Source organism: Phascolarctos cinereus, unplaced genomic scaffold (genome assembly GCF_003287225.1).
Source record: "Phascolarctos cinereus isolate Bilbo 61053 unplaced genomic scaffold, phaCin_HiC Scaffold_726;HRSCAF=1367, whole genome shotgun sequence".
Taxonomy (NCBI): Eukaryota; Metazoa; Chordata; class Mammalia; order Diprotodontia; family Phascolarctidae; genus Phascolarctos; species Phascolarctos cinereus.
This window is the reverse complement of record NW_027556098.1, coordinates 4,223,842-4,245,968: the sequence shown is the minus strand read 5'-3', so window position 1 is coordinate 4,245,968 and position 22,127 is coordinate 4,223,842. Positions and strand designations below refer to the sequence as shown.

The window sequence follows — 22,127 nt, the reverse complement described above, 5'->3', positions numbered from 1 at the left end:
AGATTCCTCCCTGCCCATTTGATAGGATAAAAAGGATAGGTTGTGATTATGTACCACTGGAAGGTGAACAATATTGATGAGATCACAAATCCACTGAAATCTGGAGGTTATTCTTTGGACATTGTATTTATCTTAAAGTAATTCTTAAAAAATCTTTTTAAAATTTAAATGTTAAGGTTTTAATTTTTAATTTCTTTTTTAATTAAAAATTATGTTGAACTTCAATTTTTGTTCCACACCAATGATACAAGTGTGCAAAGAATGAAAATTGCAGGTCCCCCAAAGGACAATAAAAACACGTATAATGGGCATGATTAGGTGGAGCATCTTTTACTACTGTAGAACTATTCATGTATGAGTGGGAAAGGAGATGGACAGATCTTGTAGCAAGAATGAGGCACAACCAGAGGAAAGCCTACGTGCTGTGCTGGCATCCAATACATCAGGTGATCTGGAGAAGGATCTTTTAGGTGGTGGAGTTGCAGTAGAGATTGGGGTTGTCTGGGGAGGAGTGATAGTGGTGGAAAAAAATAACAAAGAAGCATCAATGGAAACATTGGTAGTGTTGTGTTAAACATTACACTTTTTAAAAAGCCCTATGTAATAGAAATTCCCCCAAAACACTCTTTTTGTGCTTTTTGTACATGGGAATATTCCTTTTTGTTAATATTTGTGAAGTTTATAATAATTAGGAACATCTGGAGGAAGAGTTTTAGCTCTGGCAGGTGACTGGAAAGCCTGGGGGTCCAACTCTGTCTATAGTGCGAAAACTTAGATAAATTCAGGGAAGCTGTTACCTGGGCACAGTGCCTAGTACAGAATTTCCTCAGTAAAGGCTTGTTCATTGATTGAATGATTGAGAACACAGATAAATTTTGAAACGATCCCTGCTCTTAAGAAGCCCGTGCTCTATTAGAGGAAACAATAACAACTAGCATTTATATAGTGTTTACTGTGTGCCAGGCACTGTGCTAAGTGCTTTGCAAATACTATCTTATTTGATCCTCACCGCAACCCTGGGAAGTAGGTACTATTATTATGCCCATTTTACAGATGAGGAAACTGAGGAATCAGAACTAATTGGTATTTTACATTAAAGGTAATTGAAGCTATGGAAGTTTGACATGGGCCAGATCTGTATTTTAGAAATATCAAATTTGGAAGCTACGTTTAAGATAGACTATCACAATAGTCTAGGTCGGGGGTAAGAAGAGAAGACTCAGGTGGGTCTTGATAGCAGACAAGTAGTAGAAAAGTTGTCTCGCGGAAGAGGGATTGGACTTGAATTAAGAGCCACGTGAGGAAGGTGGTGCAGAATCAAATTTATATTTGATGTGGTGGTGGTGGGAGGTTGAGGAGGAGAACTGTATGGAAACCACCTAAAACCAGAATTGATTGCCTGGGGAGCGGGTGTGCTTCCCCCCCCCCCCCACTTTGGGGAGATCTTTAAAGCAAAGGTTTTTCAAGGGTGCTGTATACTGGATTTCGGCGGGGGGCATGGATTTCCCCAGAGGGTTGCTGAGGTCCCTTCCAGCGCAGCAATCCTGAAGCCTGCATTTATGTATGAGTTAAGTGTGTATGAGTTTTTGTTTGTTTTGTTTTTTAGGACTCTTGGCTTGTTCCTCGTAGTCTCCAAACCCGGGTCGGTAACTTTAGGAGGGGGCGATCTTTGAGCCTCTTCGACTTGTTTTCCTAAGGCTTGGCAGACGCACCCTCGAGGTCTGACTCCCCTAAGTGGGGCAGACGATCCGGGAGGGAGAAAGGGAATAGCGAGGCTCAGGACAGCTCAGGACAGCTCAGCATCCACCGGTTCATGTGAAGAAATCTAGCCCACAGAGCAGGCAGAGTGACCCAACAACCTCTCCTGCTCTTTTCTTCTCCGCCTTCCTCCTCTTCAGATCCAGGTCTCCCTTACCTTCGTGCCGAGCATCAGTGAGTGAACTGCGCTTGCGCGCGGGGAGCTCGCTCCTATGCTCCCTATCTCCTCCACGTAGGCGGGGACTTCGGAAGCGGGGGTGGGGCGTTTGTCTTCCCCACCTTCCCGAGATGTGACAGACAGCGAATCCGGGAGCCTCTTCCCCCGAGGCCCCGCCTTTTCCTGTTGACCCAGAAGGAAGTGAAGAGAAGTGTAGTGGGCGGAGGCGTTTTCAAGATGGCTGCGCCCGCGATGTTACTGTTGTCTGAGAAGTTGAAGTAAGCCGGGCTGGGGGTTGAGAGGGAGCGCTGTCAGGGACTGCAGGGAACGGCTGGGAGGAAAAAAGAGGACGGCCCTGTGCCCGCTTCTGTCACCTGCCTCCTCCGCCACGGGGGTGGCGGGGTGGGGGGCGCCTGGGCCGGGGCCGGGATGAGGCTGGGGAGGTCTCACCACAAGCCAGAAGTCACAGTTATCTGAGAGCGGGAGGGGGCGGGAGGCCCGCGGCAGAGCCACCCGAGTGACCCTACGTGTCTGCCTTCCAGCCATAAGAAGTACCGAGCTGCTCTGAAGAAAGAAAAGCGCCGCAGACGGCGGCAGGAACGAGCGAGGTTGAGAGACTCAGGTAACGGTCATTCCGCCCTTGCCTGCCTTCCCTGGTTATTGTAACCCCCGACCCCGGGGAGGACCCCGACATCTCCCCTTCCTCCCATCGAGGTGTGCTTGACTTAAAGTTACACAGTCAGTTAACGGTATCTGCAGTTGTCTCCTGGACTCGTAGGATGGAGAGCCCAGCTGTCTCACTTAAAGATAGAAAATGCCGACTCACTGAGGGCTTTGCAGCCTTCCAGGTATGATCCGTGATTAACATTCTTAAGTTGAGTGACTGTCACGCAGAACACGGCGTGAAGTCACCGCATTAGCATCTGCTGAGTTCGGTGAGGACCTAGTGGGGAGGGCAGGTGCTCAATGAGTATTTGTGGATAATCATTTCAACCCCTGATCCCTGCCAAGCAGGCAGCACAATGTAATGGAAAGAATACGGGAATTTTGCGGAACATCTGCTTCCAACACTGATCGTGCAGTCCGTGATTAATTGTGGCCAAGTCATCTGAATCCCATGAGTTTTCTTGTTTGCAAAATGGGGATGATCACATGCATTAAAGGTACCTCTAGGGATTAGTTTGAGGAAAGAAGTTTGTAAATAATAAAGCAGATTTAAATGAGAGCTGTTGTTATTTGCATTGGAGTAATAAGCGGTAGTTATTTCGAGTTTATTCTCTTTGATTTGTGAAGATACTAAATGAAGTGCAAAAGGTTGATGACTTTCTAGGTGATATTAACCATTTTTGATCTGTGAGGTTACAGAAAGAAGCACAAGAGATTGATGACTTGTCCACAGTAATGGAGATAGCAAGAATATGCTAGGTAGTGTAGGTGATCCCATTATGGTCTTTGAGGATACTGAATGAAGCACAAGAGGCTGGTGTTGACTTTCCAATCTAATAGAGATAGTAGCAGGGACAAGCCTAAAATGAGTCTCCTAAATCCCAATTCCAGGCTTTGTTAAAGCACAGCTATTTCTTACTTCCTTATCCTGTGGCATTGTTCAGATACTTGGGACAAGTAGGCAGGAGAAACAAAAGAAAAATATTTTGGTTATGTTAGGCTTTTTGAACCATTGTTATGACCCAGTGTGGTATTAAAATTCTCAGTGCAGTGCCAGATCAGTCGAATAGTGGTAATCTCTGGATACCTCTGTCTTCCTTGCTTTCATTTTTTTCTCCCTTAGGCTCCTATATTCTCTTAGTGTTGCCCATGTGATTTATATTTGTTTCAGCCTGGGTTCCTCACACTTGATTATCTGGTCCCTACAACTCTCTTTTTTATACAGATTCTTCTTTCCTGGCTTTTGGAGCACCAGGGCACTTCTGGTGTTCAGCTGCTAGAGCCAGTACAGGCCATGGTCTCTTGAACCTTTTTCTAATGTCCAGCCTTTACTGAATTGTCTTGACTTTTTTTTTTTATTTCTCCAAAGGACCTCTGAGTTCATTGTGGTTTTGATCTTCTTTTCCTTTGAACCCTGAGTAATTCTGCTTTTCTTTGGCAAATTAAGTAGCTTTTCTCCATAAATTAGAAATTACCTCTTAAGAATTAGCTATCCTTATTTATCGTTGTTGATCCAGACCTGTAATTTCATTGACATAAGGAACTATGTAGATGAGGAAAGGCCAAAACAAATTGGCAACTCATTTGTAATTCATGGTCTTAGAGAATTGAATGGGGTAATGAAATGTTAAGTGACTTGCTCATACTCTTAAAATTATTATTTACACTAACATTTAAAAGTATGATTTCTGAACTCATCCTTGGAGTTACAGGTTGTTGGTTCAGTTGTAAAATATTGTGAACTTTTCAAATTTGAATTTATGGGTAGAAGGAAGAAAATTCTCTGAAGTTCTTAGAAAAAATTTTATTACCCATTTTTTCATGATTGGTAATTAAGCTTTTTTTCTGAATTAATACGTGAAATTCTAAGGAAAGTTGTAGAGCTCCTAGGAATTTAAGTAAAACATTCCTATTCCTTCAGGACTGTCAAAGAAAGATGATGAGGAAGATGAATCCATTGTTGAAGAACTGGAAGAAGAGGAAAAACAGTTAGAAGCTGAAAGGTTAGTAGTGATCTAAAATATGTTAATTTAAACAGAAACATTAACACTCATATTGTGGGATAGTACTAATATCTACTATAAAGCCCACAGCTTTTATGTTGTATTTACCAAATTTTTTGTTGCTAGTTACACTTTGGGGCAGTATACAATAATTTAGAAATTGGCACAGCAAGCTTGTGCCATTTCAGAGACTGGTCAAGGGGTCCCCCTAAATTTCAGGGTGAGAAAAAATAATCTACTTTTGAAGAGCACACAGTGAAATCTTCAAGAGTAAGATTAGGAAGACAAAGGATGGTGGCTTACATTCTACTATAGATAGTATGTAAATAACTTAGAACATATAAAGTATATACAGAGTAGAAAGAAGGTAATCTGAAAGGGGGAGGCACTAGCATCTGGGGCAATCAGGACAGGACTCTTGAAAGAAGGTGAACTTTGAGCTGAACCTTGATAGAGGTCAAGGAAATGAAGAGAAAAAGATGAAGGGGCTAGGATGGGAAATGTTTAGTGTAAAGGCATAGATATAGGTGATGAAATGTCTTATTGAAGGAACTGCCTGTAGGCCATAATTGCTTGTAGGTAGAGATCTGATTGTGAAGGACTTTAAATGCCAAAAAATACCCCCAAACCCTTTATATTTTATTCTGATGATAATAGAGAGCTATAGAAGCTCATTGAATAAGGGTGGTGACATAGTCAAACTTAGTCTTTGTAAAAAAACAAACAAAAAACTTTAGCAGCTGAATAGAGAATGGATTTTAGTAGAGTGAAACTTGAGGGAGGGAGACCAGTTAGAAGGCTACTGTAAGTAGTCCAGGCAAAGGGTGTTGGCTGTGTGAGCACAGAGGTGGGGTATAGAGGAGAGATGTTGTAAAGGAGAAATGAAATTTGGCAATGGATTGGTCAGTTAGTGGATGAGCGTTTATTAAGAGCCTACTCTGTGCCATGGATGCCTAGGTTGTGTATGGATTGAAGGATAACACCAAGGTCACAGATCTGAGTGACTAGGAGGGTGATTGTGATATCAGCAGTAATAGGGAAGTTCATAAGGGAGCTTTAAGGGGGAAATAATGAATTCTGTTTTGGACATGTTGAACTTTAAGATGCCTATGAAATATCCAGTTTAAAATGTCTAAGACATTTGGAGATACAAGACTCCAATTCACCTAGTTTCTTATATTAAAACCTAGATGTTACTGTTTCTAATTTTCCAAAATTAATTGCTTGCCAAGTTCTTTTGATTCTATTCTGTAATAGTTCTTCTGTCCAACCCTCTTTATTACCACAGCTAGCACTGTAGTATTGCCTTTCATTATTTGTTCCGTACCTAGCATGTTATCTGGTATGTAGTAGATGCTTAATAAATGCTGACAGTACCCTTCTAATTGCTTTAATAGTATTAATTTCTCCTAATCCATTCTTCATAATTCTGCCAGATTAATTTTTTTATGCATATCTATATTAGTGGCTTCTTATTGCCTATTAAATTAAGTTGAAACTCCTTATCTAGGCATTCAAAGTACAAGTGTCTATTTTCTTTTTTTTTTCAGTCTTAATTTATACACCTCTACTACTTAGCCATCCCCGGTACAATGTTGCCTTTTATCATTTCCTAGATCTGGAATATCTTATCCAACAGATGGGAATGTCCTCCTACCTGTTAAACTCTTAGCCATACTTTAAATTGAAATTTTCTTCCTCCATTAAATGGTTCCTAATTTCCCCAGTATGCAGTGATCTACTCCCCAAGACTACATAAAGCACTTGATACTCCTCTTAAATACTCATCATGTATATTTTTGTATTATAACTAAATAAACAGCAATTTCCATGAGAATAGTTATCTAGTCTTATCTAAATTCTCTTTAGTACCTGGCACAGTTTGTTGGCCCTTTAAAGTGTTGCATGAAGCCATATTCAAATATGTGTCTGGATTGACAGTTTGCTTTTTATGAGTATTTGATTGTATTGGTAGGCAAAAATTACATGAGGAGTGGTTGCTGAGAGAACAGAAGGCCCAAGAAGAATTTAAACTAAAGAAGGAAAAGGAAGAGGCAGCAAAAAGACGTCAAGAAGAAGAAGAGGTGTAGTACTAATCAAAACCAAAATGATTGTTAATTTTGATTCAGCTAACTGGTGTTTATTCATGACAGTTTTTAAGACAAATACATTTTGAAATGAGAATTGATATTTTAAATTATCGATACCCATTGAAACAGTTTTAACTTAGTTTACGTCTACTTTACCCATTTATTTACATTTTGACTTTGTACATTGGCTTAAGTGGTTTTTGAAAGGTGATTCTATAAAAAGCTTACCTTCCCCTTACTCCCTCCCCCTTTTTTTAAAGAGAAAAATCAAAGAAGAATGGGAAGAACAGCAAAGGAAAGAGAAACAGGAAGAAGAACAGAGACAACAGGAGAAGAGAGACAGAGAGGTGATTCCTGTCCTAGGAGGATAAACGCACTGCGTATCCTCTTATGGTGTCACATAATGGATAATGGGCATAAAGAATAAGCTTTAGAAGTAAAATTCTGAATTTTACTTTAAACTTTAGAAGAAATATGTAAACATCTTTTAGATATAAAGTGGAACTTCACTATTAGGCTAATCTTTAGTCTATCTGTGGTAGTGGAAACCATCTTAGAATGAGGTCCTTCAGTACTGGTACTTAGGAACTGTTGATGCTGATTTATGCTCTGTAGCAAGTAGTGGTATAGTAAGGTTCCAGTAAGTCAGCTTTTCAAGAGATAATATATATTTTACTTCTTGCAGAATTTTATTTCATATCAGATTTAATAATTTCTATAATATCTCAGCAAATATATGTTTGTCATACATGCTTGTGTATATATGTGTATATACACACACGTGTACATACATATGTGTGTGTGTGTGTGTGCATATTTGGATTAGATGAGTTGTTAGAGTAGTTTGGGGAAATATTTTTAAGGGGGGGGGATTGTCAGATTTAGATTTGCTTACCAATTCAGGCTACTAATAACCAATTCTAGCTATTGTTTAATTTCTTTTCATATAAGAAATTTGGTATATGTTGGATTGTACCTTTTTTAAACTTTCGACTTGGATATCTTGCTGCTGCTCCTTAACGGTGTATTTATTCAAAAGCTGTCACAGCTCATCTTTCCTTGACTGGTTCTTCAGGATGTATCTTTTCTGTAAATTATTGAGTGGGAACAAGATAGAATTGGGTAGTTGATGTTATTAAGTGGGATGAAATAAAAAGTGTGGTAGATCCTTGGTTTTTGAGTCTGTTAGCATCATCTACCAGATTATCAGAGTAATTTACAATGACAGCATTTAATACTCAGATTTGAGTATTGTTCCCTAGTTCTAGGGCTTAGAATAAGAGATAGCTTGTATCATTTCCTTTTGTATAAAAGCACTTCATTGCTTCATAATGATACCTTGTATTAGAATTCAGTCAAGACCTAGGCTACAAATTGCTATGTAAAAAGCAAATTTAAATTTACTGATCACTTAAACTCTTGTGTATTATTTTATTTTTATGTGGTCCTGATAGAGACTCTTTGTTCTAAAATTGCAAGGGACAAAAGACACTTTATCAATTCCAAATATTTGACTGACTTTCAATAGGTAACAGTGGAAAATCCTAGCATTTTACAGCAGTATTTTGACAGGACCATAGGCTGTAGATGTGTAAGAGATCTTATGGATCATCTGTTTAGAAGTCCTCATTTTACAGATGAGGAAACTAAGGCTGGGACAAGTGAAGTGGTTTAGTTCAGATCACAGTAAGAAGCAGAACCAGAAATCAAATCCAAGCCCTCTGACTCCAAGTGGTGCAACTTCTCCTCTCTTGAACTGCTTCAGGAGTATGAGCAGAACTGCTTGCACAAAACTTCTAGTTTAGTGCTTAGGAGACAGGGCACACAGGATTTCACCACAGCCAAAGGAAACAGTCAAAGAAACTGGTAACAGGAAGTACTCATTTCAGAAACCATTAAGGACCTACTATTTGTGAGGCCCTGTGTTAGATTCTAGGGGAATTATAAGACTCATACTATAAGAGTGAGAAGAGGGTTGAAAAATGTTGACTGCAGTAATATAGTATATAAGTATATAAGAAATGTACATTGATAAGGCTGAGTCCGCCCCAAAGAAGAGCAGGAGAAGGAAAAGTAGACTTTTTGGAATATTTTAAGATTTGTTCTAAAGTTGGATAATTGTGCTTTTTATTGAATACTTTTACACATCACTTGAAAGCATTAGAGGAAATCTCTTGCACAGGTCCCTTGCACATACCTTAGGTTATGGTAGCTAGAAGTTTGTATAGTGTAGGTAGAGTTTGATTTGTCTTATTAATGAAAATGAAAATTTTCCCACCATTGGTCCCAGTTATTAGTGTTAGGAATATAGATTATACTCTTCAGAATTTTTCATTAAATTTCTTGTTTTTTAAAATGTATTTTGTGGTGCTCATTACAATGATTTTTTTAAAGAAATGAGTCAGTGCCTACTTATGGGAAAATGTGCTGCTACTGTAGCTTATTACAATTTCTTATTCAGAGTAACTTAAGATGTTTAGTATTCTTTAAGTCTACCACTTGGATGACAATTTTCTCAGCTGTATCCTTTAATAGTTTTTTTTAGGGGATCTTTGTAGTAGAAAGCTAATAAGAGTTTCAAGTATTTTTAATGTATAAAGTCAGAAAATGTGGCAAATGAGGTTCTTAACCAGAGAAACCAGATGTGAGTTACCTGACTTCAAGGTTTTCATTAGTCCTATGTTTGCACCATTTATAGGAAGCTGTACAGAAGATGCTGGATCAGGCTGAAAGTCAGGTATTTCCCATACCTTCTGTTTAGAACTGGAATTCAGTTATTGTGGCATTTTATCAAGAACCCTGATGCTTCTCCTTTATCTTTGCTAAGTTAATTAATTTACTTTTGAAGCCACTTGTTTGTCTCTGCTAATTTTATAGCCAGGGGATGTTTAATAATAAGCAAGTGTAATTGATGTAAAACACATTTCAGTCTTTGAAATTTGTAGAAGGGAAGTGAAATTACAAGGAATCAGCTTGATCTAGAGACTATGGAAATGGTTTTTCATAGCAGTGGGAGTCTCATTTTTCATTTGACTAGATTGCTTTTTATTCATGTTTCTCACATGTATTTGCATCTGTGAGACATATCAATTAAGGATATTAAACCCAGTATGGACTATTTTAGCTTCAAAGTGACAGTGCTCAGATTTCATTTCAGAGTATTCACTCCACCATTGTTGTTTATATCTTATCTATGACATGAATGGTCTCTGAGATTTGCTATAACCAAAACTTTCATCATCTTGCAGCTGTCCTGGTGTTAAGGCTTCCCAAATCAATTTGGCCGTCTTCAAATGATATAACGTGTCCAGACCCATACTCCAAATCTTCCTAGTTTGGCAATACCTGCCAGAGCTGACATTTTTATGGCTTAGCCTTGAGTCACCTCCATGTCACAGTGAAGTGTATCAGAAGAGAATTTTAATAGAAGTCATCCTTTTTAAAAAGAGTGGAAGTGTAGAAACTCGTGCTAGGTTTCAGCATTTGGGTACTAGAGAAAGGACCTGAAGCTAAAAGAGAAATGGCCTATTTCTAAGGGGAAAAATTTATTATATACTGTTATAGATTAAATATATTTGGTTGAGAATTAAATGCATTGATTTAATCTCACAAGAAATACTTTGAAGGCAGCTTTTGAAATAGCGCCTCCTCAGTGGTATTATGTAGATGATAAAATAAATTATGGTGTTTTATACAGCTGGAAAATGGTGTCACATGGCATAATCCAGAACCACCAGTGGATTTAAGAGCAACAGAGAAAGATCAAGCTAATTGTCCATTCTACATTAAGACAGGATCTTGCCGATTTGGAGATAGGTAATATTTCAGTGCATTAAGAAGAAATATATTTGCATAATATTTGGGGATTTTTGAGTGTGAAATGTTAGTACAATCAACTCATGTTCATTTTTGTGCTTCTCCACCCTATTTCTTTCAATCTAATGCTGTGGCTGCCTTTCGCATTTCTATTTTCTGAGTGAGCTCCTGTCCTGCATTTCCTTTAGTTTTCCTTTGATTATTCCTTATAGATTATTTTTGCATAAAACTGCCTTTTGCTTGTTGGTACAAAAATAATTGATGTCAGGCTGTCATCAAAGGAGACATAAGAATGTACTGGGTATTCCAGCCATATTCCTTCTTATTTCTGCCTTCAAGATTTCAGGCACCCGTGATTATTGGAGAGTTTCTTGATGTAGAGCTGGTGCAAACCTTGCAAGCTCTCTAGTCTAACACCTCCTGTGACAGGGAGGAAATGAGACTTGCCAGGGTCCCACAGGTGGTCATCGTGTCAGTCAACGCAGCACTCAGGCTTGAACCTGAGTTGTCCGACTCCAGAGTCAGTGCTTGCTTCATAAGTTATTATTTATCATCTCCAAGAGAAATATTTCATAGTATCTATTAGCCCATTTTAGGGAATAATATTGTATAGTATTTTTCTTTTCCCCAAGAGAAGATAGAAGCATAAGCTTATTAAAATTATATTAATCCTAAAAAGAAACATGCAGGTATATTCATGTATATGTTCTTTTATCTATAATCATACATTTGTACCACAAAGACTTAGATGGAATTTTTTTTCCCCTTTTTTACATCATTACTTGCTGTTAACTCTTCTTACCCCTCCTTGCAACAAATAGGTACAGTCCTGTAAAACAAGTCAGAATTATTGGGTCTCTCTGAAAATGTATTCCTCATTCCACCACAGCTATAGCTAACCATCTTTGCTGAGGGTTATACTTCAAAAATAGTTTTCCAAAGTCACAATTCCTCATTGCATTCAGAGTTCTCAAGTCTTTCAGTGTTGTTTGTTTTTATATTATTATTTAAATTGTCATAGTTCAAATAAGTAAATAGAACAAAACAGTTCTCATAAATCTTTGCAAACTTCTCTCAGTTCTTCATATTTGTCATATTTTATGGCATAGCAATGTTGCATTACATTCATGTACTGCAGTTTGTTCAACACTTCCCCAATCAGCAGGCATTTACTTTCCTTCCTGTGTTTTACTACTACAAAAAAGAACTGCTTTGAACATTATGTATATATGAGACCCTTCTCTCTTAAAAAACAACAACAAACAACAAATTCTTCTCTGGAAAGAGATCTCATTTTTCTTTAAAAAAGATTCTTTTTCAAAATATTTTTTTCTATTTAAAACTTTATTCTATGGATTAATGCAACACAACTAATTGTTTTTTCAATACTGAAGTAATACTCATGCTATGTATTACAGGATAGATCTACAATTTTCCTTTTTCACTTTGCTACAATTTGATTGTAGAACCTCTTCTGATTGCAGTACTAAGTTGAGGAGCTTGGAAGTGCACAATAAAATTAAAATCACAGTGATAGAAGGGACTTTTAGATTTCAGAATATGAAGGTCATAACTTAGAGTCTCTCAAAAGTCACATGATCGTGTCACTTTTTTGACTTAACGGTATTTAGAACTTCGAACATTAAAAAATATGAAAACTTCTTGAAATTTAGTTGCTTTAATTATTTTAGTAATAATTGGACCTTCCAAATGCTTCAAGAAATTATAAAATTCTAGCTCTTAGAGCTGGAAGAGAACTCTAGACATTATTTTGTCTAACTTTCTGGTAGAGGTAGCCCTCAGAAGTAAAATACTCACTACACTGTCTTGCAGCATTTTTTCATAAAACATTTTTTAAGGCACAGTAAACCTTCCTTCCATAAACTACCATGCTCTCTTCTCATTTGCCTGATGTACAACCTATAAAGGTGGTTTTAGAGATTTCTGGTAATTTTTTTTTAAGATAAAAAGAACAGACTCATGGATAGCCCTGCAGACATAAAAACCCAGTGGCTAAAATTTGAACTTTTTGCTTCCTGCTGACTGTGTGTGTGTGTGTGTGTGTGTGTGTGCGCGCGCGCGCGCACGCACGGCACCCAGTGAGGGTGAAATGGTGGTCATATTTGGAAAACCTTTGAATCACCACTACTGACAACTGGATTGAGTCACCACTACTGACAATTGGATGTAACCATTCCATTTGACACTTAAAATAGCTGTCTGGAGAGCTTCAAGTAGTAATTGAAGTACTGGGAATAAGAACACTTTTTTGTGTAATTGAAATCAAGTAACAGACTTTTGCTTTGCAGTCAACTGTTCAGGAAAGATAGGTACTCTTAATTTTCAGCAATTCAGTCATTGATTCCTAACATTTTTGTCATTTTCTAAATGGTCATGTAATTATGTACGTTGAGATTTTAATTTTTTATTCTACACTTCTAACTAGAAGACGGTTTTAAGTAGAAAATCTTCCATTAATTGGTATTCTTAATAATTGAAATTTTTTCCTATAATATTTTAAGATAAATAGGTAAATGATAAAACATGTTAGTAATTTGGGGAGGGGGAGTGAATTACCTTGGATATTTACTGGAGATAGTACAATTTCAACCCAATCTTCTATACTGTACAATCATCACAGATTATATTCACTGTACATATATGTATATTTGACATACATATATATGTGCATTATATAACATGCATTGTATGTGTATTATATATTTATAGATGATGTGGCACAATAACATAGGTATATAATGTTAATGTGTATTATGTAGATGCAAGTACACTGACAAATTTAGAGTGATTTTCAACAGAATTTCAAACAAAATTCTTTTATGTGTTAGTGATGCCCTTTGATTATGTATCATAGACAGACTACTCTAAAAATTGAAGTCTTATATCAGCAACAATAAAAGTTAGGTAGAAACACTGGACACAGTGACCTGTGACAGTGAAATCAACATTCTTCCCTAGTAGTCTTTTACTTCTCTGCTGTGAGGAGGAAACTATTTTCTGTTCTTCCATATTTTCATTGTTTTTTTTCAATTATTCTTTGTTTAGCTACCTGTTGGTCATATTTTAGTTTACATTGTTTTAGTAATTGTGCATATCTTTTTCATTCAGCTTAATTCTGTATCAATTGATACATGTCTTTTCATCTTTCTCTGAATTTCTCATATTTGTCATTTCCTAATGCACAATATTATTCCATTACATTCCTATATCCCAGTACGTTGAACCATTCCTGTATTATAGAATCATAGACTAAGGCTGGAAGGAACCTTTGTGTCTTTCTATCTAGACCAACCTCTATACTTTAAAAATGGGAAACTGAGGCTCACAGAGCTGAAGTAATAGGCCCAAGTTTGCACAGCTAATAAAATAGAGCCACTATTTGAACACAGGTTCTCTGACTCCATAGCTACAATAAGTAGTCATTACTTTGTTTCCATTTTAATATTCAGAACAATTTTTATAACTTTTATTTAGGCAGAAATTTAAATTTTTGGTAGTTAAATATTTCATTATACCATAATTTGCTTATTAGCTTCTGCTCCTTCCCAATAACAGTAGCTCACATTTATATAGTGTTTTAAGGTTTACAAAGCACTTTCCTAAGATCTTGCCTTCCTCTTACAATCCTATTTTCCTTTTAATGCCTACTTTCCTTATGATGGATCCTACCTTCCCAACTATGTCCCCTCAGACACAGATTACATTTGCCCTTATTACTATTGAGAGATAACTGAGTTAGACAAGCTCTGTGAGGAATTCATCTCTACAGAGTTTCTAACCTGCTGAAAGCTATATATTTTCCAGTTGTTCAGAGTTTTTTTATGACTTTGACAGAAGTTGAGACCTGCATCTTACTCTTAACAGAATTTAAATCATTTAGTTAACTGAAACTGCAGCACATTTAACTTAAAACAGGATTGTTATGTGTTATTTTTAAATATAATGTTTCTATGTATATTTTTTTTCCTCCTTTCTTACAGGTGTTCACGTAAACACAATTATCCAACATCTAGTCAAACACTTCTTATTAGAAGTATGTTTATAACATTTGGAATGGAGCAATGCAGAAGGGATGACTACGATACTGATGCAAGTCTGGAGTACAGTGAGGAGGAAACCTATCAGCAGTTCTTAGATTTCTATGAAGATGTACTCCCAGAATTCAAGAATGTGGGAAAAGTTATTCAATTCAAGGTATGGTTAGGTGTGGAGAGGATGGTGATGTTTTATAAATTAAAATTAAAATTCAACAAACATTTATTAGTTAACTACTGTTCAATTTAGGAGATGGCATTCAGTTCAGATAGCAGCTAGTCCAGTTTGTCTGGAATTTAGAATGTGTGAAATAATTGAAATGTGTAATCAGATTGAAAAAACAAAATTGGCTGGGAGGAGTAATAAACACCAGGCTAAAAAGTTTTTGCTTTATCTAAGTGGCAGTGGGTAACCACTGAGGGTTTTGGAGCAGGGGAGTGACATGGTTAGACTTCTGCCTTAAGATTATTTTATTAGCTGTGTGATAACTAGATTGGAATGGGGAGAGACTGGGGGCAGATAGGCCAGTTAGGATACTCTTAAAATCTTCTAGACTAGTATTGAGATGTAAATAGAGGAAGAGGGGACATAAGATATGGAGAAAGGAGACAAGTCAAAGCTGTACTCCTTAGGTTTCAAACTTGAATAGTGATGCTATTAACCCAGAAAACAGGAGTTTGGATGAGGCTGAGTTTAGGTTGGGCAGATGATGAATTCAGTTTTGGTGCAGTTCTAAGGAATGTAAAATGGATTTGGGGCATGGGGTGGGAAAAGGATAAAATATTGGGGGAAAAAATTGTATATAGAGTGCTTAAGAAAAATTTATATATTTGTGTGTGTGTGTGTGTGTATATATATATATATATATATATATATAAAATATGTACACACACACACACACACACACACACACACACAGAGTCGTATACCAAATTCATCACTTTAACTATAAGAATGGCCAGACCTGGAATAAAAAGGATGATATAAATGAACAGGGCCAGTAGAATATAATCTTCTTTAGGGCAAGAATTGTTTTTTACTTTCTTTGTGACTGCAGTACCTAGCATAGTGCCCTGCACATAGTAGGAACTTGGTAAATACTTTTTGAATTGAAGAGTGTATTTTAAAATCCTTTTGAGAGAATCATTGGGATGCTTTCTTGTCAGTGTTGCATTTGTTTTGACAAAGCTGATAATCATTTTCTCTTTTGCTATATTAGCCTGGACATATCATTTGGCATTTTCGTTATATCTCCTTGGATTTGTTTTTCTAGTTGTAGAATATTTCTGTTTTTCTTAGGTCAGCTGCAACTTTGAACCTCATCTAAGAGGAAATGTATATGTGCAGTATCAGTCGTAAGTATGCCAACCTTGGGCTCTTTTGGAGCATGGTCATATTGTGCTTGAGTTCTGAGAGTTTGCTACCAAATGATAAAATACGGATTTTCGGATCATCCAGTGAATTGGTGGTGGGTATGAAAAGTAAATTTAACATGCCAGACAATTCAGTATATAAAACATTTATAATCAAGTTTTAATTTTTAGTATCCAGGATGGCAGTTAACTATCTAGACCTCTGTTATGCCTATTGGGCTATACCAAATATGGTAGTAAGACTTATTAAGCCTATACTTAAAAATATCCTTCTGATTGGTAGGATTATCTAACATAAGTAACTCATCGATGCTTCTGAAAAAGTATTTTAATCTTTCAAAACTGAATTTTCTTTTAATGTCTTTGCTAATGCAGTAGAGAAGGCAAATCATAGATTTGCTCCATTTTATATTAATTACACTAATGGCAGACAGTATGGAAAAGTGAAAAGAGCACTAAGTCTAGAGTTAATAGACCTAAGTTTGAGTTCCAGACAAATCATAGATTTGGGGCAAATGAGTACTCAGTGGACCTCATTTGTAAAATGGGGATAATGCCACTTGTCCTCCCTACCTTATGGGGTTGTTATAAGGATCAAATGAGATAATGTAAAGTACTTTGTAATTTGTAAAATGTCATACAAATATAAAATAGTTGTGGTGTAATAAGGATCTATTAGTTGGTGAAGAAGCTTGGTCCTAGATCACTTCCTTTCCAGAGGCATCTTAAGAGTTGTGGAGAAAAGCTTTGTTCCTAGGCAGCTTTGAGGCTGATAAGCAGGGATGTCCTGGTGCAGGGTTACCTACCAGAAAATATGTCATAGGCTGGTAAAATATGTCATCTGTTTCCACCCACTTGGGCTTTCTCTTTGTTGGGACTTTTTGTAATTCAGGGTGGAAACTATGGGAGGGGCAGGATGTAAGCAGACAGAGGACTTCACTTTTTTTTTAAAGTTTAGAGGTTTTAAGAAGCAAGGACTTTTTGATAGTAAGATCTGAAATCATTAAAAAAATTTATAGGAATGATACTAATCTGTAGTTAGAAAACACCATTCCAGTGGGTAATAGGAATAAAGAACCAAGTTAAAATGTTCTTTTGTTAACTCATAATGAAGTTTAATCCAATGTGAATAATTTGGATTTACATGAAATACCATTTTTAATTTTTTATTTAAAGGGAGGAAGAATGTCAGGCAGCATTCTCTCTATTCAATGGAAGATGGTACGCAGGACGACAGCTTCAGTGTGAATTCTCACCAGTAACACGGTGGAAAATGGCTATTTGTGGTAAAGTAGATCATTATAGTTTATAAAGTTGTAAAAGGGATCATGGGATGCTAGCTCTAAAGCTGGAAGGGACATCAGAGATCATTGAGTTTATGTCTGTCAACTTAAAGATGAGGAAATCAAGTCCCAGAGGAGTTAAATAACTTTCCTGAGGTCACAGAAGTACAAGGGGCAGAGTCAGGATTTGAATTCAAGACCTCTGACTTCAAATCCACTGTTCTTTCCATTGGACCAAAGGAAAACTGTTTAGGATTGTCAGCCAGATGGAATCAGCTTCTGGAGTGGCCCGCCTGAACAGTGTAGTTTAGAGACAGAGAGTCAGGAATCAAGCAAAAATTTAATCTCAAAGTGAGGGAAATGGCTTGCAAGCAAGGACACTGCTGGAGCCCCGCCCCTTCTGGGGGAATCTGCATTAGTGTAGGCAGATCTCAATACTTACATGGCTATTCAGAGATCTGTGGGGTAACATCGTAGCAACATTGAGACAAGTTTGATTCACAGCAGGGCCTCATGACTAGAACATGGATACAGCAGGTGCTTGTCCAAGCTCAGAAAACACCTGGTGCTGGTCAAACCAATACAATAATTATGATAGAATTCTGCGATTTTGCTATGGCTAGATCATCATGAATGTAAAGGATTGTTGTTATGCCAAGCTCAGGGCACAGCTTACTTGCTGGGCCTTAGCTCTGGAAAACAGGATATCTCCTCTTATCCTGAGAGGAGAAATTTCTTGAAATAAAACTAAAGGAATGCCTTTTTATATGCAGAACAAAATGATAGATAATGGATAAGGTGTAAGGAATTGTAGTGATCATCTAGTCCAGTGATTCTGAAAGTTTCTGGTCTCTTAAAAATGATCAAGAGTCCTCCAAAGAGCTTTTGTTTGTGTGTGTTATATCTATATTTATTATATTAGACACAAAAACATCCTAGTATTAGGAAAACAGTTTTGCCCTCAAAGGCCCCCTGAGTCTCTGGGGTTCACTGTGCCCCCTAGTTTTAAACTGTAAAAGATGGGGAATCAAACCAAAGAATCAGGATTCTACCTGTCATTGGTTCCTCTCAAGGGAGAAGCATCATCAGATGGACCATTATTGTTTTAAATGTAGTGCATAAAAGGCACATACACACTTTTTTCATTGGGAGTAGACTATTTTTTTAAAACTTTTTTAAAGTTTTCAACACATACACTTTTGTAAATGAACTTCATGATAATTCCCTTTGTAATGAAAATAATTGCTCTCTAATGCATCTCTCATAAATGAAGATCATCTTAAATCCTACACGTTTTATCCTCTAACATAGAAGAAATGGCTTGTCAAGTTAACAAAATTACTTTTATTGTAAAAGACAAAATGGTAAGGGTTTTGCAGTCTTTTACCTGATTAAATGCCACTTTTTTCTAGTAAAACTTCAAAACCACACATTTTATTGGAAGGAAATGGGATTCATTTACCAAAGAAGTTATGTTAAAGTAAGAGCAGTTAGTTTTTACTTGTTTCAGTGTCTGTTATGTAGATATTACTATCTACAATGAAAATGCAAAAGAATCAGAGATGGGAAAAAAATAAAAGATTGTAATCTGGTGCTATATTATAATTCATTGGTTCACATCAGCATTTATGCATATTTACAACACAGTAGTAGTTGTCCTAAGGCACTGCAAGATCTAGAAATGCCTGCTAAATTATTAAAATAGAATTATGTTCTGTGATATTAATCATTTTATTATATTCTAATTCTTTGAAAATTATTAATCTATGTATAGTATACGTGATAATCCAAATGCTGAAGTAACCAATAAATTTAATTCCCCTACTGTCAGGACAAGAAGTTTCTATGATTTGATGCCTGCTTGGGCTCCTTAAGTTTTTACTCTAGGTATTTACGATCTGGCAACAATGGCAAGTAGGTGGCTCAGTGCATAGAGTGCTGGGCCTGGAATCAGGAAGACCCGAGTTCACATGTGACCTCAGACATTAGCTGTGTGATCCTGGGCAAGTCATTTAATCTCTGTTTGCCTTAATCCAGTGGAAAAATAAATGGCAAACTGCTCTAGTATCTTTGCCAGGAAAATTCCGTGGACAGTATGGTGTGCTATGTTCCATGGGGTCATGAAGAGTTGGACACAACTGAACAAATCTTCTTTTCCTTTCCACATTTTCACCTTTTGTTGAAAAGTCTGGGCAGTTAGCAGTCATTTAAAACCTAGCCTTAAATTAAACTTCACCCACTCGTACTTGTTCAGATGTGCCTAACCCCAGTTCTGTCTGGACTAACTCATTATTTTGCCCCCTCATGTTTTGATTGCTTTATGTGTGATTGTTAATTTATGTATAAGTACCTTCTTAGCAGCTCTTAATGTAAACATAATGAATATTTGAGTGAAATATACTACCTACCAAGAATTCTTAGAATGGGTCAGATGGTGCTTTTATAGTTATCATAGCATTTTTAGTTTTTCAAAGCCACTTTCTTTTCCTGGAAGGAACTGGCTAAAAGATCAGGGGATTTTCATATATTTTTTTTAAATTAGGCAATCTGGGGTTAAGTGAGTTGCCTAGGGTCACACAGCTAGTAAGTGTCAACTGTTTGGTCTGAAGCCAGATCTGAACTCCAGGGCCCATGCTCTATCCACTGTGCCACCTAGCTGCCCCAGATCAGGGGATTTTCTTTTGTCAACCATGCACAATCCTTCACCTAGTTAACTCCCAGTTCAGTACTCTATTAAATTCCACTGTCATTTGAAGTTTAGATACCACTTTGTGGACATACCTGTTTCCTTCCACTTTACCAGGAACTACCATTATGCCACCATAATATCTTTCTGCCAAATTTCTTGCTTACAGATAAATGACTTGCACCAAAGTCACAGAGCTAGTAGATGGCAGGACTGGCTGGGATTGGAGCCCAAGGTTTCTAATTGGTTCAGTGTTCCTTTTACATTGCTGTGAAGATTTCCACTCCATAAGGATCCCAAAACTTGATAATTTAAATATTTCACTGTTTTTTCATTGCAAATTTGTTATAGCCAATTCTTTGATTATTCCCACGGTGAAACAATCACTAACTGTGCTGTGGGTTGTTTTTGTACTTTTATTATCCAAACTTCAGGGTAGGGGGGATAAAAGTCATTAAAACACTTGAAATAAAAGTCCTAGGCAAAAGCAAATGATGTGAGGTATGAATTAATAACTGCTTTTTCATTATCTCTTATAGGTTTATTTGGAAGGCAAAAGTGTCCAAGGGGGAAGCACTGTAACTTTCTTCACGTATTCAGAAATCCCAACAATGAATTTTGGGAAGCTAATAGAGACATACATATGTCTCCAGATTGGAGTAATACTTCATTTGGTAAAAACTCAGAAAGGAGAGATAGAATAGGTTACCATGAGGAATATTATAGCAGATCAAGGAGACGGCGAAGTCCCAGTCCAGATCATTCTTACAAAAGAAATGGGGAATCTGAGAGGAAGAAAAGTAATCATCATAGGAGTAAGAAAAAATCTCATAAACATTCCTCCAAAAGTCATGAAAGGCGACGTTCACGAAGTAGAGGAAGAAAGAGGGATCGGAGCCGAAGAAGCAGGAGCCAGAGTAGAGGCCGGAGAAGCCAAAGCAAAAGTACATCCAGGTCTAGGAGTCGGGATAGGAAGAGGTCATCCAGCAGAGACAGAAATACTTAAATCACAAACAAAATGCATTTTTTTTATACTGAGACATGTTAATCTCAAAAAAATGTATCTTTTAGGGCTGCCAGTTACTTTTCTCAATTTAAAACCAGCTTTTCAAATCCAAAATTGTCCTGTATATAATACAACTCAAAAGGTAATTTTTCAACCAGAATTGCTAAAGGTGTTTGGAACTCAGTTTGGACTTTTGAAAGTTTAATCCAACACTCTCTGCACTTTAAAAAAAAAAAGAGAGAGAGAGAGAAATTCCCCCTTCCCCCAACTAGAAAGCTAGATCTTTTTCTAGCTGTGTTCCCTTATAATAGATACCTGGCTGTTTGGGATAGACTGAAGTTGAATCACTTCCACTACAGCTACTGAATATTCTTGTTTACAGCAGCACCAGTAACACAAATGTTATTTATAATAGATTGGACAAAAGGGATAATAAATTTGAGAAAGGGAAACAAATTTTGCTTTTGCCTTAACACCACAGCATGCATAAGCTTAAAATGGAAATGTTACTCTTGGTTTTCTTATTAGGAAAAGCTTTCCCTTTGCAAGATACACAGCTTTACTCCTACTAATAACTATTTCAAAGTGGAAATAGCTAGGAAATTTAACTAAGATGAGACTTTTTTACGTGAAACAAAGTAGAGGAAATGGAGAAATGGCTATTTTAAAAGTTGGATATGGTATGGAAGAGTTTTTAACTTACCTTCTGTGAAAAGAACTTAAGTGGTGGACTGTGCTGCTTATTTTATAAATCTTGATCTTCCAGCTGTTTTCTGAAGCAGGACTGTTCATGTTCCTGAAAATGCTCTAATTGTTTTTACTATAAAACTGTTCTGTAATTAACTTTCAATAATGAATATTGTTATGCATATGACTTTGTCCCAAATAAGTGTACATACATGATTAAATAATGTGAAACCTGTAATTTTGTCTTAACATTCCATTAAAAAAAAGTTAGCCATTTGATCTGGAAGTGGTCATAAAATGGGTTTGGAGATAACTTGATAATATGCAATATTATCTGAGGGACAGATATTTTGTTTCTCTGCCTTTCCTCTTTCCCGCCCTCTAACAAGTTACACTTGAACTGGTTGTTCAAAATCTTGAGTTTTCCTTGACTAAATTCAAGGAAGGTGCAGTCTTGCTTGAGTTACCAACCAGGACTGTAGATGAATTTGAAAACTGAAAAGCTGTTTGCTCTTCAAACATCCTGGCCCAAACTAATTTATTTAA

At 36.9% G+C, this 22,127-nt stretch overlaps 1 protein-coding gene across 1 annotated transcript; it reads left to right on the top strand.

Annotated features, from left to right (window-relative positions):
- Positions 1–2,123: 2,123 nt before the first annotated feature.
- ZRSR2 (zinc finger CCCH-type, RNA binding motif and serine/arginine rich 2) lies at positions 2,124–21,516 on the top strand. Its single transcript, XM_021007386.2, has 11 exons — positions 2,124–2,193; positions 2,458–2,537; positions 4,503–4,584; positions 6,560–6,668; positions 6,935–7,021; positions 9,373–9,411; positions 10,372–10,490; positions 14,492–14,705; positions 15,846–15,901; positions 17,096–17,205; positions 20,428–21,516. Exons 1-11 carry the CDS (start codon positions 2,153–2,155, stop codon positions 20,892–20,894), a joined length of 1,404 nt encoding a protein of 467 aa, XP_020863045.1. The 5' UTR covers positions 2,124–2,152; the 3' UTR covers positions 20,895–21,516.
- The last annotated feature ends 611 nt before the right edge of the window (positions 21,517–22,127 follow it).

What these genes read in the sequence shown, in the direction of transcription:
- ZRSR2 (XM_021007386.2), top strand. Translation starts at nt 2,153, where the DNA reads ATGGCTGCGCCCGCGATGTTACTGTTGTCTGAGAAGTTGAA. An exon ending in TCTTGCCGATTTGGAGATAG is followed by an intron (nt 10,491 to 14,491) that starts GTAATATTTCAG and finishes CCTTTCTTACAG; the next exon opens with GTGTTCACGTAAACACAATT. An exon ending in GTGGAAAATGGCTATTTGTG is followed by an intron (nt 17,206 to 20,427) that starts GTAAAGTAGATC and finishes TATCTCTTATAG; the next exon opens with GTTTATTTGGAAGGCAAAAG.